At 47.8% G+C, this 13,486-nt stretch overlaps 1 protein-coding gene across 1 annotated transcript; it reads right to left on the bottom strand.

Annotated features, from left to right (window-relative positions):
* Positions 1–11,269: 11,269 nt before the first annotated feature.
* On the bottom strand, positions 11,270–12,607 carry LOC124651059 (probable glycosyltransferase 3). Its single transcript, XM_047190209.1, has one exon. The coding sequence runs from the start codon at positions 12,605–12,607 to the stop codon at positions 11,270–11,272; it is 1,338 nt and encodes a 445-aa protein (XP_047046165.1).
* Positions 12,608–13,486: the final 879 nt, after the last annotated feature.

The raw sequence follows: 13,486 nt of genomic DNA, 5'->3' as shown, positions 1-13,486 counted from the left end.
CGCAAAAATCTTAGTCTTTAATGGAATCTTCAATTTTCCATTTTTTGTTATTATCAACCGACACGTTAGGTTGGGCCAAATCTCAATACACTGAATCTACTGAGAATTTGGCACTCTCTTGTAGATTCCACCGAAATTTGCCGGTCCCTTACACGTGAACTAGACCAAAGCCAGACGTTGCAGTAAAGCATTTCATGATGCTAGCCTAGGATCAACAATATCTCTTCTATCAAATTTGGTGGTGAAGATTCTATCACCTTAGCTAATGCGTCTCTTTTAAGCCGCACAATTTTGTATAAGGCGGGATATTGTTCTCGGAGTGTAACATTGTCTAGCCATGCATCCTCTTAGAATACTATCTTAGAGCCATCATTAATTGAGAACGAGCAGTATGGGAAGAAGTATTTCTTCGTTGCCATTAGACGAGCCAGAAGTGTGAGTCTTCGGATTTCCAATAAACCCGAGACAATGCACATGGGCATACGTACTTCCTCTTTAGGATGATTTGCCACACCCCATCTCCAATTTCAAGCTTGATGAGTTATTTAGCTAGGAGCCCTCTATTCTTGACCACAAGGTCATGAATCCCGAGTTGTCCTTGATCTTTAGGGCAACAAACAATATTTTATTTAGTGAGTCGATATTTCTTTTTCCTACTATCTCCTTGCAAAATGAATATTGATTGGTAATAATACAATTGTTGCAAGACTCTTTCTCGCCTAGAGTCCATGAGATGCATCCTAAACGGGAGCTTCTACTCGCCGTATTAGGCGTGTGTTGCAGCACCAATGCTTGCAGTGAAGAACCATGATCATCCCTATCACCATCGCTACTACGTCCACATAACAATCCGCGTGTTAGTACTTGTTGCAATCCCCATTGTAACTACATATATGACACGAGATAGGATAACTAAAAGTATAGATCATCTTGTACTTCAAGTCTGTCCCCACATGTGTACATCTATATAATCTCATGAGTGTCTAAAGACGAAATTTTACGGTTTTGTATTTTCTGCAAAGAATTAGAGCAGTTAGTCTAATACTGCCGATCCTATGTTTTTTCACCACTTCCCAGCGCACTGCCTCCGGGAAGTTTAAATCTCCTTTACCTGGGGGCGAGGTACCCAATTGAAAAAAGATTAGCTCAATTCCTTAGATTTGGTTAGACCCAAATTTTTAAATTTCAATCCCCATTGTAGTCTAGTAAACTGGAAAATATTTTACCCACGAATAAAAACCATATCGTATGATCTAGACTCCGGTGAAATTCATAGTTAAACCGGTTTCAAGAATCGGTCCAAATTGCATGCGACGATACCCTCCCGTGACGGTATCCCTCAAGGTGAAAAATGTCGTCCCAGTGGTTTCTTTCATGGTGCAAATCTTCCTAGGCCACAATAAGCTATGAACTCACAAGGAGAAAAATGGGGATGCCCCCGGCCTAGAACAAGCGGACTGGACCCAAACCGTCAACCCGTTCAAAAGTGTAGGCGGAACAAGCGGACTGGACCCATCGTCCATCGATCAGATGGATGGGCCAGGCCTAGTGTGTGTGAGTGGACGCCACTAAAATCGGTGTGTTCTTTTTCTAGCAATCGGCGCCGACCATAGTCCTCTTGCCGACGGCAGCTACGACCTAACACTACTTCTCAGTGCCGGCCTTTTTTTTTTGTCGATGATGATTCTTAACTCTGGACCTCAAGAAGGAACCCGTCGCTGGGTTGGCTTGCTGGAAGAGCTCGGGTTATGCCAGACAAGTGTCTTTCCAGGCGATAGAAATTTCAGAATTCAAAAGACACCTTGGTGTTAAACTGTCAATGGGACCCGTCTGTTACGGTGGAATAAACCGGCAACATCATCACCATTGCTGCAGTCAAATGTGTGCTCCAGATATTCTTTTACTGCTGAATCCTGCAGCACCTTTCTTGCAGCCAAATGCGTGCTTAAGTTATCCTTTTACCCCTGAATCCTGCAGGTTAATAAGTAGTAATGTTTTGAGGTGCTCCACCACTTGTTCACATCCACGAGGCTGTTCCTGTTCGTGACGACTGTCCATGCAAGTTGCAGCACTCGAGTAGTCGAGCTAGCCTGCAACAGGAAGTCAGGAAGCCAGCATCATGCGCTTTAGCCGATGCCTGAGTTCTAAGACAAAGCTATTTGTTACTACGTATTTTTTTTTTTTTTTTTGACGTAACCATATATTTTATTAGACAATCTTTTTACAGAGATTACACATATGATCACCACACAAGACAAACATTTGTATCAAGCAACTTTGCACAAGAAAACTCACAAGAAGTAAAACTACAAGTTCACCCTTGGAGAAACCTGTGCCTCGCCGAAACATCGTCCATCTTCCTCCACTGCCACCATGGTAGCGCTGGAAAAAGAGGCGAACAACCACCACACCTAGATCTGGGAGATCACCATCGCATTCAATGATGCTTTTTGAGCCGATGAACTGGATCGTCGCAGAGGACGAGCCCGAGACTTTGTGGCACGTCGGCCGGGGATCTTCCCCATGGTCACCAGATCCCAACACCGTCATCATCTCCAGACTCGGCCGAAGAAGACAAACGCTGCCGCCTGCCGTCATCCTCACACCCAACTGCAAGACGCCAGACATAACTGCAGCAGCCAACGCAACCGTCACCCGCGAGAGTGCCGAACGCCAACCGCTAGACACGAATCTTACCAGATCCGAAGACCAGCAAGAAGACCAAGCCACCTGCCCTCCGACGTCACCGGTTAGAGCGACGCCGAGATGGAGAAAGAGCAGAGGCAAATTATTCCGACGCGACGCAATCTTCTCCATAGAATGGCGCCCCAAGAAAACACTTGTCAATAACTACAGGCCGGAGCCGATACTCCGGGGTCCCCACCCCCTCCCGTCGCCGGAACGGCCGACGGAGGAGGCAGGGACCGGCGGCTGGCCGGTGTAGTTTGCCGGCGGGCAGAGATCGCCCGTTGCTGGAGCAGTTCCTGTTTAGTGGGAGCGGTTCCTATGTTAAATACTGTCTCGGGATTACCTTTTTAATTCGTTTTTAATACCCAACCAAAATGAAAAGTAATTGCCTAAAAACGGTATCAAGAAATTTCCAGAGCGTGCAAGCAGGCCCATAATTTTTTTTTGTCACGTGCGGACCTGCCACTTCACATGAAGTCGGCAGTTTTCGTTTGCGATGACTGATGAGTATCGATGTAAGTGTTCTTTTTCTTTTGAAAACAGGAACGCTCTGCATGTACATCAATTGATGCATGCCGCACCTATACATCAACATGTTATTCTTCGAACAAACCGTCAATAGTATTGAATTATATATCTCGCGCTACCTTTGTCAAACAGTTGCATCCAATATATATGTCCTGACGCCGCTCCGGTGGCTGAAGAACTAGGTGCTCCTCAAAAATGAAAAAAAAATAGTGGGACCAATTTGGAATCTTGCATCTCCTCTTGCTTAACAAGAGCATATCCACCACACGGCTTTGCTCGTGCATTTGTGGGTTGTACAATGTAGCAACCTGAAATTGAAATCATAGTGTCTTTCTACATCTTCATCCACCGAGAGAATCTTGCTTATGAGTTAACTTTATACTATAGTAACGTGCATGAATGCACTCTCCTGGAGTGGCAACAAACTGTGAAGCCATGTAAGTATGTCATACTTTTCTTAGCCTCTATACTAAAGCTAAATATGCACTCATATTTGCATGAGTATTACTCCGTAGCAATATGTCATACTTTTTTTAGCCTCTATACCAAAGTTAAATATGCACACATATTTGCATGAGTATTACTTAGTAGCAAAATTAAAACTGCATATGCAACTCCAATTCCAACACTTAAAGACCAGTCTCAGTGGCCTGAAGTGGAAATTGAATTTTCCATGTGTCCTCTATTGACAAAAAGAAAAATTGGTTGGCCTAAACAAAGTATATACAAGGCATGGCTTGAGAAATGTGGGAGCAATAATAAGGAAAAAAACTGATAAGCCAAAAAGGGAACAAAAACATATGGAAGCTTTGCAAGGAACTTGGGCATCAAGTTGGATCTCCTAAATGTTGTTACACTCCTGAAAGGCCAAAGCATGCAATGTTTGAAAGGCCAATGTTTTCTTCACTTACTGACTAAATGAAATGTTTTGTTTTTCAGGTTCAGCCCCATGTTGCTGAAGAGTGTTGGCCAACAAAAAATCCAGAACTTGGTGGATTTAGAAGAAGAAAAAAGTATGCAGATCATGTTTAGTGGTGATGAAATAGTGCATAATGAGCCGGTTTTCGATGTTGCAATAGAAATTAAAGCTGTTATGGATGTTACAGGTGAAGCAGATCCAGTTCTTAATATTGTGCTGCCAAAAGAGCTAGTTGTGCTGCAACATGAAGTTGTTCTGAATGTTGTGCAAGCTGAAGCTATTCCATCTGCAAAAGAAACAGTTTTGGATATTGTTCAAACTGAAGCTATACAAGCTGTTGAGGTGCAAATTGAAGCTATTCCAGCTCTAGGCCATGTTGTGGGAGTCCTAATAATTGTGAAACAAAGAGAACCAAGAGGGTGGCTGACCTTATTGGTGTAGAATAAAAAAAAAATCAATGGTAACACGAAGAAGAAAAAATTGAGTGGTCAGAAGAAGTTAACAAAACATGTGTGATGTACTTTTATTTCGTTAAAATTTGTGTGAAGAAAAATGCTATTTGTACTTTGATTCATGAAAACTTGATTTGTGTAATAATGGTATTTGTATGTTAATGCCAAATTTGAGCCAAAATTCGAAGTTAAGCAAAAAAAAAATCAAGTTTGAACCAATAATACTATTTGTACTTTTATCTATTGTACTTTCCTCTTTTTTCTGAAATATTATACACGTTAGCTGATCAATCTGATATCTTTTGCGAACTCAAACTCGTAGTCAAACCCCGCAGTACCTCTCCTAACCTTGAGCCCAAATTTTGACCGTTTTTCTAACCTTAACGCTGAATATGTGCCGTTGGATCGGTTCTTCTAAAAGCTCTCCAACGTAGACGCTCTTTTTTTTTTTGCTCCGGGCCATTGGATTGATCGTACGCCGAATTTTGATGGTTGCGATTGGTCGTGCTCACGGCGATCCGTGAGTGGCTAGTTCTACGCTCTAATTGGCTGGAATCCTTTTTGCCCCACATGCAGATTTTTGACTGGGGACAGTTTTCGGACCGTTGGGCTATCCTGGTACTAACCGTTGGAACATCCTGGTTCTAGCCATTTAATATTAAACAGATCTATCCCATCAGGCCTCCTATGGATGCAATTGACTGTGCTTGCCCTAACGTGGTAGGCTTGATTCAGAGGCTTTCATCGTCATCGCACTAGAGCAATTAAAGGCCCACTCGAGTCAGTTTTATTGTGCAAAAGTCAATGCCGTGTCAATCAATCGAAGAAGCAGTGTGAAACCCGTCGGACAATAAAAAAACTAAGGTGGCTCAACTTTTGCCACGATAGTCATCCAGATAAAGCGTTGCAAGCTATCCATTTAAATGAGCTGAGTCCTTTCCACTTGAAGCACCAAATCCCACTAAATTCAGATCTAGCTAAGCCGCCCACTTCTTCACCAAAACCACCGCAGCTAGCCATATCCGTTTCCAAGGAAAGATGGAGTACAACGGCTTTCATCCGCCACCTACCATACCGGAGGCGCTCTACTCCCACAGCGCACTCGTCTAAAACACCCTCTGGGTTTGGGCAATATCGAGGTGGAGGGGTGCATCCGAGCTCACTCGCCGGTTCCTTCCACACGGCTTTTCCCTCGTTCCAGATGGCAGCCTGGTGATGTACCCCGTTGAGGAGGTCCGTGACCGCAGCGGTGCTATCATGACCACCCTCCCTTGCTTCACCAAACCATTTGAAGCCTTCCACCTCCTCGGGGCAGGTGTACTGGTTCGGCTGTGAGTTCAACGCGTTCACCACCTACAACATCTTCACCAACTTTGACTGCATCTTCCCCACCCCCAACCACATGCATACCTTCCCCTACCACAACAACAACGAGCCTGGATGGTGACCGAAGTGAAGAGGGAATGAATGTGCTCGTGAAGATAGTGGTGAAGCGACCGGAGTGAAGATGTTGTTGTGTCCTCTTTTATCTACCCCGTATGTCATCTTTTAGGGTTTTGATCATATAAAACTATGTTGTGTCGTGTCATGAACTTTTATCTATCTTATGTAACGGTGGTACTCATGTAATGGTAATTATCTTATATATCTATGTCGTTATGTTCGTGCAAAAATATATTTATATCAATTTTAAATTTTATACGTTTCCCTTTAATTATTTGTGCCAATTTTTAAATTTTATATGTTTCTCTTTTATTTGTCCAAAAAACGGAACACTCAATAGTTTAACACAGCCCCGTTTTAGCACTATATGTCACATAGGAAAAAAGAAACTACACAACAAATGTGCATTAGGACACCTAAAAAAAAACCATTCATTCATTCAAATCGTTTAAAACCAACTCTTTTATCCAAAGCTAAATGTGTGCACCAACTTGGGCGGGCTTGATTTCTCTCTAGGCTGGGCCCAACAATTATTTTTTTTAACGGAACACAACACTCTATGTTAATAAAGTTGTTGCCTATTAACTAATAAAACCGAGGAACTGGAGCAACACAACACGTAATTTTTTTTCGCTGAATTGTTGCCTCGTTTTATTCATTAGGAAAGTCGGGGTTCAAATTATAGGTATCATTAAGATTACACTCAAACACAATAATAAGAACCCCTAACGACTGATCGTCTAAAGGTAAATAATTCCCGCAGAAATTATACAAAAATAAAATGTTGCAGTCATGGGGAAATGGCTACATTTCTTGAGAATCTGAAAAAGAACACATGAACCCTAAATCCCAAATCAGAGAAAAAAATCAAAAATCTGCAGAAATCAGAGTAAAAACATACCGATGGAGAACTCAGATCTAACCTTTCCCGCCTCTGTCTTGCTCTCTGCGGTTAAGAAATTACAATCTTCCAAATAGGAGCATTTTACAAATTATCGCCCATAGTTGCCATTCGACTCCTTCGTTGTGACCACTCGCTTCAATGGCATGACGCGTGGGCAGTCATGACATTTGGTCATAGGCATTGCACCATACTAAGGCCATGAGGGGCGGAAGGCTAAACTACAGGTCAACATATCTCGTCGGTCGTCGTCGCCGGAGAAGAAGAATAAGAATGGGTTGGGGGAGGAAATAGCGGGCGGTGGGCAGGCGCTTACGCGTGGACGGAACCGGGCACTCGTATTGTACTAGTCCCTAAGTCGGATAGTGTGGGTGGATCTGACATGGATGAGTAGTTGGTCCCGCTCGGTCCCATATCCAAATTGCTAACTACGTCTCTACCATTTAAGGCTTGTGTCTCAACTAGGCTATTTTGGGAGCAAGAAATGTTCCTGCGAGAGGAATTGCAACGAACAATGTTGTGTTTGGTCCAATACCACTCAAAAGTGTCGCATAGAAGCTATTCGCTCGAGGGTTACACTGTTAAACATTGTATTTAGTTATTGTTGGACGTCTCTCTTTCATCCAATCTCCAAGATAATCTCGCTAAGCGCATATGGCGTATTATTTTTATGACTTTCAGTTTGCCCCCCCCCCCCCCCAAAAAAAAGAACATTACAAATCTCTTTGGTAATTGGTTAAGCGGTATTGCCAAGAAGGATTTGGTTCAAATTAGGGTGGGAGTCTGCGCTGTTCTTTGGGCTATTTGGAATATACGCAATGATACTGTTTTTAACAAACCGACAAAACAACCTTTCTTGCAGGTTCTCCCTATGGTTATTCACTGGATCCGTATGTGGTCTTATCTCCAGTCCGAGGAGCAGCGGGATGTCATGGAGTATGGGTGCAACCGACTGGAGACGGTAGCACGGGATTTCTTCAGCCGGTGTGGGTGGCGGCTTGATCATAGGATCACTTTGTAATGCCGCTTTGTCTTTTGCTTTATTTTTCTTGCGTTGGTTGATTTTCAGATCAACTTGACATGAGACATGAGTTGTAATAAGGTTAAAACTGGACTTGAATAAGGTAATAAAGCAGCCGTATGCATCTTTTTGATGCAGAGGCTGGGGCACATCCCCCATTTCGAAAAAAAAAATCCAATCTCCAAGATAATATCTATCATGTGATTCTAGCTAATTACGGCGCCTAAGCAATTCCAAAAGACTGATTGTGCTCCATTTGTGCAATGTTCAGACAACCAACACAAGGTATTTGTGTTCAAATATGTGCTATACTCATTTTCTATTTAGTCTGCTACATTGCAACAATCAGAGTAAAAAATATTTCTGGTCGATCCATTTCCTATTGTCTGCTCCATTTGTGCTATCATGACATGATATACTTATTTGTTTAGTGTTGTTTGTGTACCCCGAGCTATTTATTGTCAAATATGAATTTGTCCTGAAAGAATATCTAAGGGCCAATTAAAATTTCATCTATGAATCTCGCAGCGCGCTGGATATCCTCTAGTTCTTGAGAAATGCTACAACCAAAACAATGCGATCATTCAACCTAATCTGAGGTAGTTAGAGCATCTCCAGCCGCGTCCCCCAAAGCGTCCCCCAAAGGGATTTGGGGCGCGCCGGACAAAAAAACTGTTCCAGCCGTGTCCCCCAAAGCCCATTTTTGTCCGGCGCGCCCCCATACGGTGTCCGGCGCCCCGAGCCCGTCCCCGTCCCACAGGAGACGCACCGGGCACGCCGGACACAACGAAATGCGAGGCGGGGAGTGGCGGGGCCGACCCGTCAGCGGCACGGAAGGCTAAAACCCAGTCGCCTACCTTTGGTCAAGTGACGTTAATGGCGTCCCTGTTTTCCCAGGCGACGCAGGGACGCGTCTCGTCGTGCATGGCCGCGTGGCCGTCCGCGCCGGAGTTATTGCGTGCAACCACCCGCTGCCGCCGCTGTTTTAAGACGCCCTGCAGTTCTCGTCGTACCGGTCGGCGCCCTACACCGTCCCCAAACGGGAGGTCAAGGAGGAGCCGGCGACGCCCGTCAACACGAGGCGTGGCGGCAGCGGCAGCCGGCGGCAGCAAAGGAGGCGCGGCGGCGCCCTCCTCATCCCGAAGCCGGAGGTGAAGGAGGAGCCGGAGGAAGCGTCGCAGGCAGCGCTGCTGGCGGAGTACGAGCGGCAGCAGCGGCTCATCGCCAGCAGCGACGACCCCGAGGACTGCCCAGGGCTGCGGGCGGCGTTCTTGGCGTCCATGAACGACAAGGACGCCTGGAGGGGCGACCTGGACGCGGCGATCGGCATGTCCATCCGCGACTCCGGCAAGCCGCTGGTGGACCTCACTGACGACGGCGAGGCAGGACCAAGCGGCTTGGTGAAGGACGAGCCCGTCGAGGAGCGCGTCAAGCAGGAGGTCGTCACCGACGACATGTACAACTTTCAGCAGTACTACGACGCCTCCGGCCGCCGCAAGTGGTTCTAGATTAGGTTTAGTTTAAATTTAGTCAAATTTCGTTCGAATTTATGTAAGTTTGGACGAATCTCATCCAGTTTAAAATTTCTGAAATTTTATTTGGGGACGCGAAAAGCAAAACGAAGCTTCAGAACTCCCTGTATTTGATTTAGTCCTGGAGCCCATCCAACAAATTAAGAAACTACTAGTAGTAACAATCATGCAGCAGGTTCACTTGCTGCAGTAATTAACCTCCCGGGTCGCCTCACAGGCGACTCTGGAGGCCTCCACGCCGCCACCTCTCAGGCTCCTCGATCCGCCATCCTCCACCCTACCGCCGCCGGAGGAGGCTGCCCGTCGGCGGACGGTGGTGGTGGGGTGCCCAATAATCTTTTTTCTCTTTTTTCGCTGGTTCTAGATGTCATTTTCTCCCGTCCTCTCGTCATCACCGATCCGGCCGCCGCTGGTCGCCCTTGATGTGGTTGCATCTAAATCGCAGATCACGAATCAGGCAACAGCGTCGCGAGCGGCCGGCCGGAGCATGTATTTTTTTTCGAAATGGGAGCATAGCCCCAGCCTCTGCATCAATTGATGCACTATTGCTGGATCTTGTACGCATCATGTACATGCCAGCAACTTACACACATCGGGCTGACTCTTTGATGGGCATGATCAAGATGGCTGCACAACCACCTGAAGTTGCCGCCGATCTGCGCTGCTTGGGGCTGGCGGTTCCTTCGGGCCGTTCGGTTATGCATGGGATCTGATGGTCGTTGACTGGATGTTGAATTGCAGGGCTTCAACTCTGGTTCTTGGTTCTTCGTCGATAGCGTCTACCATTCCATCGGCTGCCCAAGTTTTAAATAAAGGTAGCAGTCTTTGGATTCCTCTCTCTGTGTGATGAAGAACTTCCTGTCACCAATCATCACTGATCTTGGGCGGACTACCGAGTTATGGAAGACTCCGTCCGTCAATTCCAAATAGATGTCATGCCTGGAGTTTGCCGGTGCGGATGGTGTTTCGGTCGCGCGCAGCCATGTTTTTTCTGACCGTTTGGTTCCAGAGGAGGCGTTGTGAAGCTCTGCGCTCTGTTGCCATCATGGGACATGTCTTAGTTCCACAATGAAGTCAGACGCGGAGAATGACACGAAAGCCGGGAACTGAAGACTGGCAATGGAAGTTTTAGTCCTAGGGGTGTAGGGATTCTGGCTTGGTGCTCTGTGACTTGGAGCAGCGGAATTGGCAAGTGGGGGCGACAGCATGGGAGGAATTCAGTGTCTAAACCTGCAGGGTGAAAACCCAAGGTCTGGTCTTAATTGGTTGTGCCTGACAATGACCTTGTTTAAGGTATTGTTTTGTGAGTGCGGACTTTCTCCGGGGTGAAAACCTATGATCTGTGATCATGACGATGATGGCGCTTGTGCACTATTCCCTTTTTGGAGGCATCGTTTTTGGAGTTGATGGATTTCTAGTGCTGTTTTGGTGGTGTTTGGTCCGTTGTTTCAATGAACTGGTCACTGTAGCGAGACTTTTCTTTTATCACTGCAGCGAGACTTTTCTTTTATGTAATTTTTTTTTGGCTGTGTGCATCCGTATTGCCATTAGGGCACTCGTTGTTGCAGAGGCTGGGTGTAATTGATATCTTCACGATATTAATATATTCCCTTTATCGAAAAAAATTTAATTCTATTTCTCCTTTCCTGTATTTCAATTGAAACAACAAAAGGTACGGTGTGACATGTCAAATGCTATAACTTCCTGGCCTAGTAACTTGGAACTCGAACACCAAAACCTCTCAAAATTCATTCGTGGGGACGGACGAACGACGATAGCCAATAATCAAGTCTCGATCTTGGTGGTCATGTTGAGGGCTGCCTCCTTGGCCTCGAGCGGGGTCGCCGTCCTGTTGGCGACCGACTTCACCTTGGGGCTGGCCAGCGAGCGGTGCCGGAAACCGTAGAGCCTGAGCACCTGGTTGTCGGCGAAGTTGAAGGCGCGCTCCATCCCGCCGAGGCACTGCTCCACGGGGTAGTCGCCGTAGCTGCCGCATGGCTTGCACCCGACGAAGTGGGTGACGAAGGGCCATCGCTCGTCGCCGAGCCCCGGGTGGTGCTTCTCCATCATCTCCTCGTACCTGTCCACCAGGCCCGCCCAGAAGCCGTGCAGGAAGTACTTGTTCTCCACGTACACCTTCTCCATCCAGCGCTCCTTCTGCGTGAGCAGCAGGTGGATGAGCGCCGACTGGTCGTCGGCCTCGAACGCCGGCCGTCCCGTCAGGCTCGCCGTCAGCACCTTCCCGGCGGCCTCGCGGACGCTGCCCTTGGGCCCCATGGGCGCCCACGCGTCGAGCAGCTCCATGGACCACTGGCAGTTGCGCAGCAGGAAGCTGCCGGTGTTGAGGGCGATCCAGGAGCGCTGCTTCCAGAGGAGGTCCTCGTAGCCGTGGATGACGAGGTTGCTGGCGACGTAGCGGGCGAGCGGGAGCTCGAATGCCATGTCGGTGAAGATGGCGTCGCTGTCCATCCACCACACCCACTCCACCTCCGGGTGCGACAGCATCAGGCGGCGCAGCAGGGGCAGCTTGGACCAGTAGCCGGAGAGCTCGCGGTCGAGGTGCGCCATGTTGTGCACGATCTCGATGCCGTGGATGCGGCAGTAGTCGATCTTGTTCTTGGTGGACTTGAGCAGGTAGTGGTCCCCCGCCGGGTTGTCGCACGGCCCCGGTGGCGACCCGGTCACCAGCAGGATCTTGGGCTTGCCCAGCGCGTCGCGGGACGGGAACCCCGGGTTCTGGGACATCCACTGCCGGCGCTGCGCGTTCCACCGCGTGATGCTGGGGCCGAGGGTGTAGTTCCTCATCACCTCCTCGACGCGCACGGCCGTCGAGCTGTTGCCCGACGCCGCGCCGGCGAGCTGGTCATCCTCATCGGGCTCGGAGTCGGAGCGGATCTCGCGGAGGATGCGCTCGATGTCCTCGAACACCTGGGCGTCAGCTGCCGCCTCTCCGCCGCCTCCGCCGCCGAAGGAGAGGAAGTCGATGCCGACGGTGCCGCGGAGGACGAGGATGGTGATGAAGCCGCAGATGACCGTGATCTTGACGTTGTTGATTGTCTTCTGCATCTGTTTGTTCCCTCGCGTCGGCCGCCCCGGGCGACCCAACCCGCCGGCCACCGCCATAGCAGCTAGTAGCACGATCGACCGCTAGCTACCGTACTTAATTAGCTTCTCTCGATCCTCGCGAACGCAATGGCTTGGTGCCTGGAGCTCTCCCAGATGTATAGAGTAGTTTCCACTCCGCCTGTGTGGGGTGGAGACGAGGACGAGACGAGGAGAAGGGTTTTGGTTGGGATCGACGTGCCGGCTAGTGGGCGGCGACGATGCAGTTTTGATTGATTTGAGTGCGGGGGAAGTCAGCGGCGCGCGAGTTACGGGGAATATGAAATTGCGAGATCGGCAGAGTATGGCAGGCCAGCTGCGATTCCTGCCCCGCATTAGAATACGATGATGAGGACGATCGATCGCGGCACGGAGATCACCCAAGATTTGCGAGAGATGGAAACAACACGGTGATGTGTGCGTGCATGCGTCGGTGCGTGTGAACGTTTTCATTTCGTGTTTGGCCGAATCTAGGACTCGGGTGACATTTGGCGCCAACCCACGAATTGAACGGGAGGAGTCGCTGGGTAGAAGGTTCCGTGGACTGCCATCCGCTTGTCTTGTTCTCCCACTAGTCACTAGTACTCCGTGAAGATTAGAACTCCCTCCTTTCTAAATTATTAGAGCATCTTCACTAGCGTCACTTAAACCGTGTCTGCTAATAGCGTTGGATCAAGCGTTTAGGAGACGCGTCGTGTGGTGCCGTTTACCTAGCCGCGTCCTCCAAACACGGTCCCTTATTTTTTTATAAAAAGTTTAGGTTATTTGAAGACACAATCAATTTGAACATACCACACAAATAAATATGTTTCATGTGTGGATAGCTAGCTAGGCTAATCTGAAAGAAATGAAAACAAATACAAAAAAGAGTAGGACCGGCATAAATTTTCAAAAAATAAA

Source organism: Lolium rigidum, chromosome 5 (assembly GCF_022539505.1).
Source record: "Lolium rigidum isolate FL_2022 chromosome 5, APGP_CSIRO_Lrig_0.1, whole genome shotgun sequence".
In the NCBI taxonomy this organism is placed as follows: Eukaryota; Viridiplantae; Streptophyta; class Magnoliopsida; order Poales; family Poaceae; genus Lolium; species Lolium rigidum.
The sequence above is the reverse complement of the archived record's forward strand: the minus strand, read 5'-3'. Positions and strand labels throughout refer to the sequence as shown.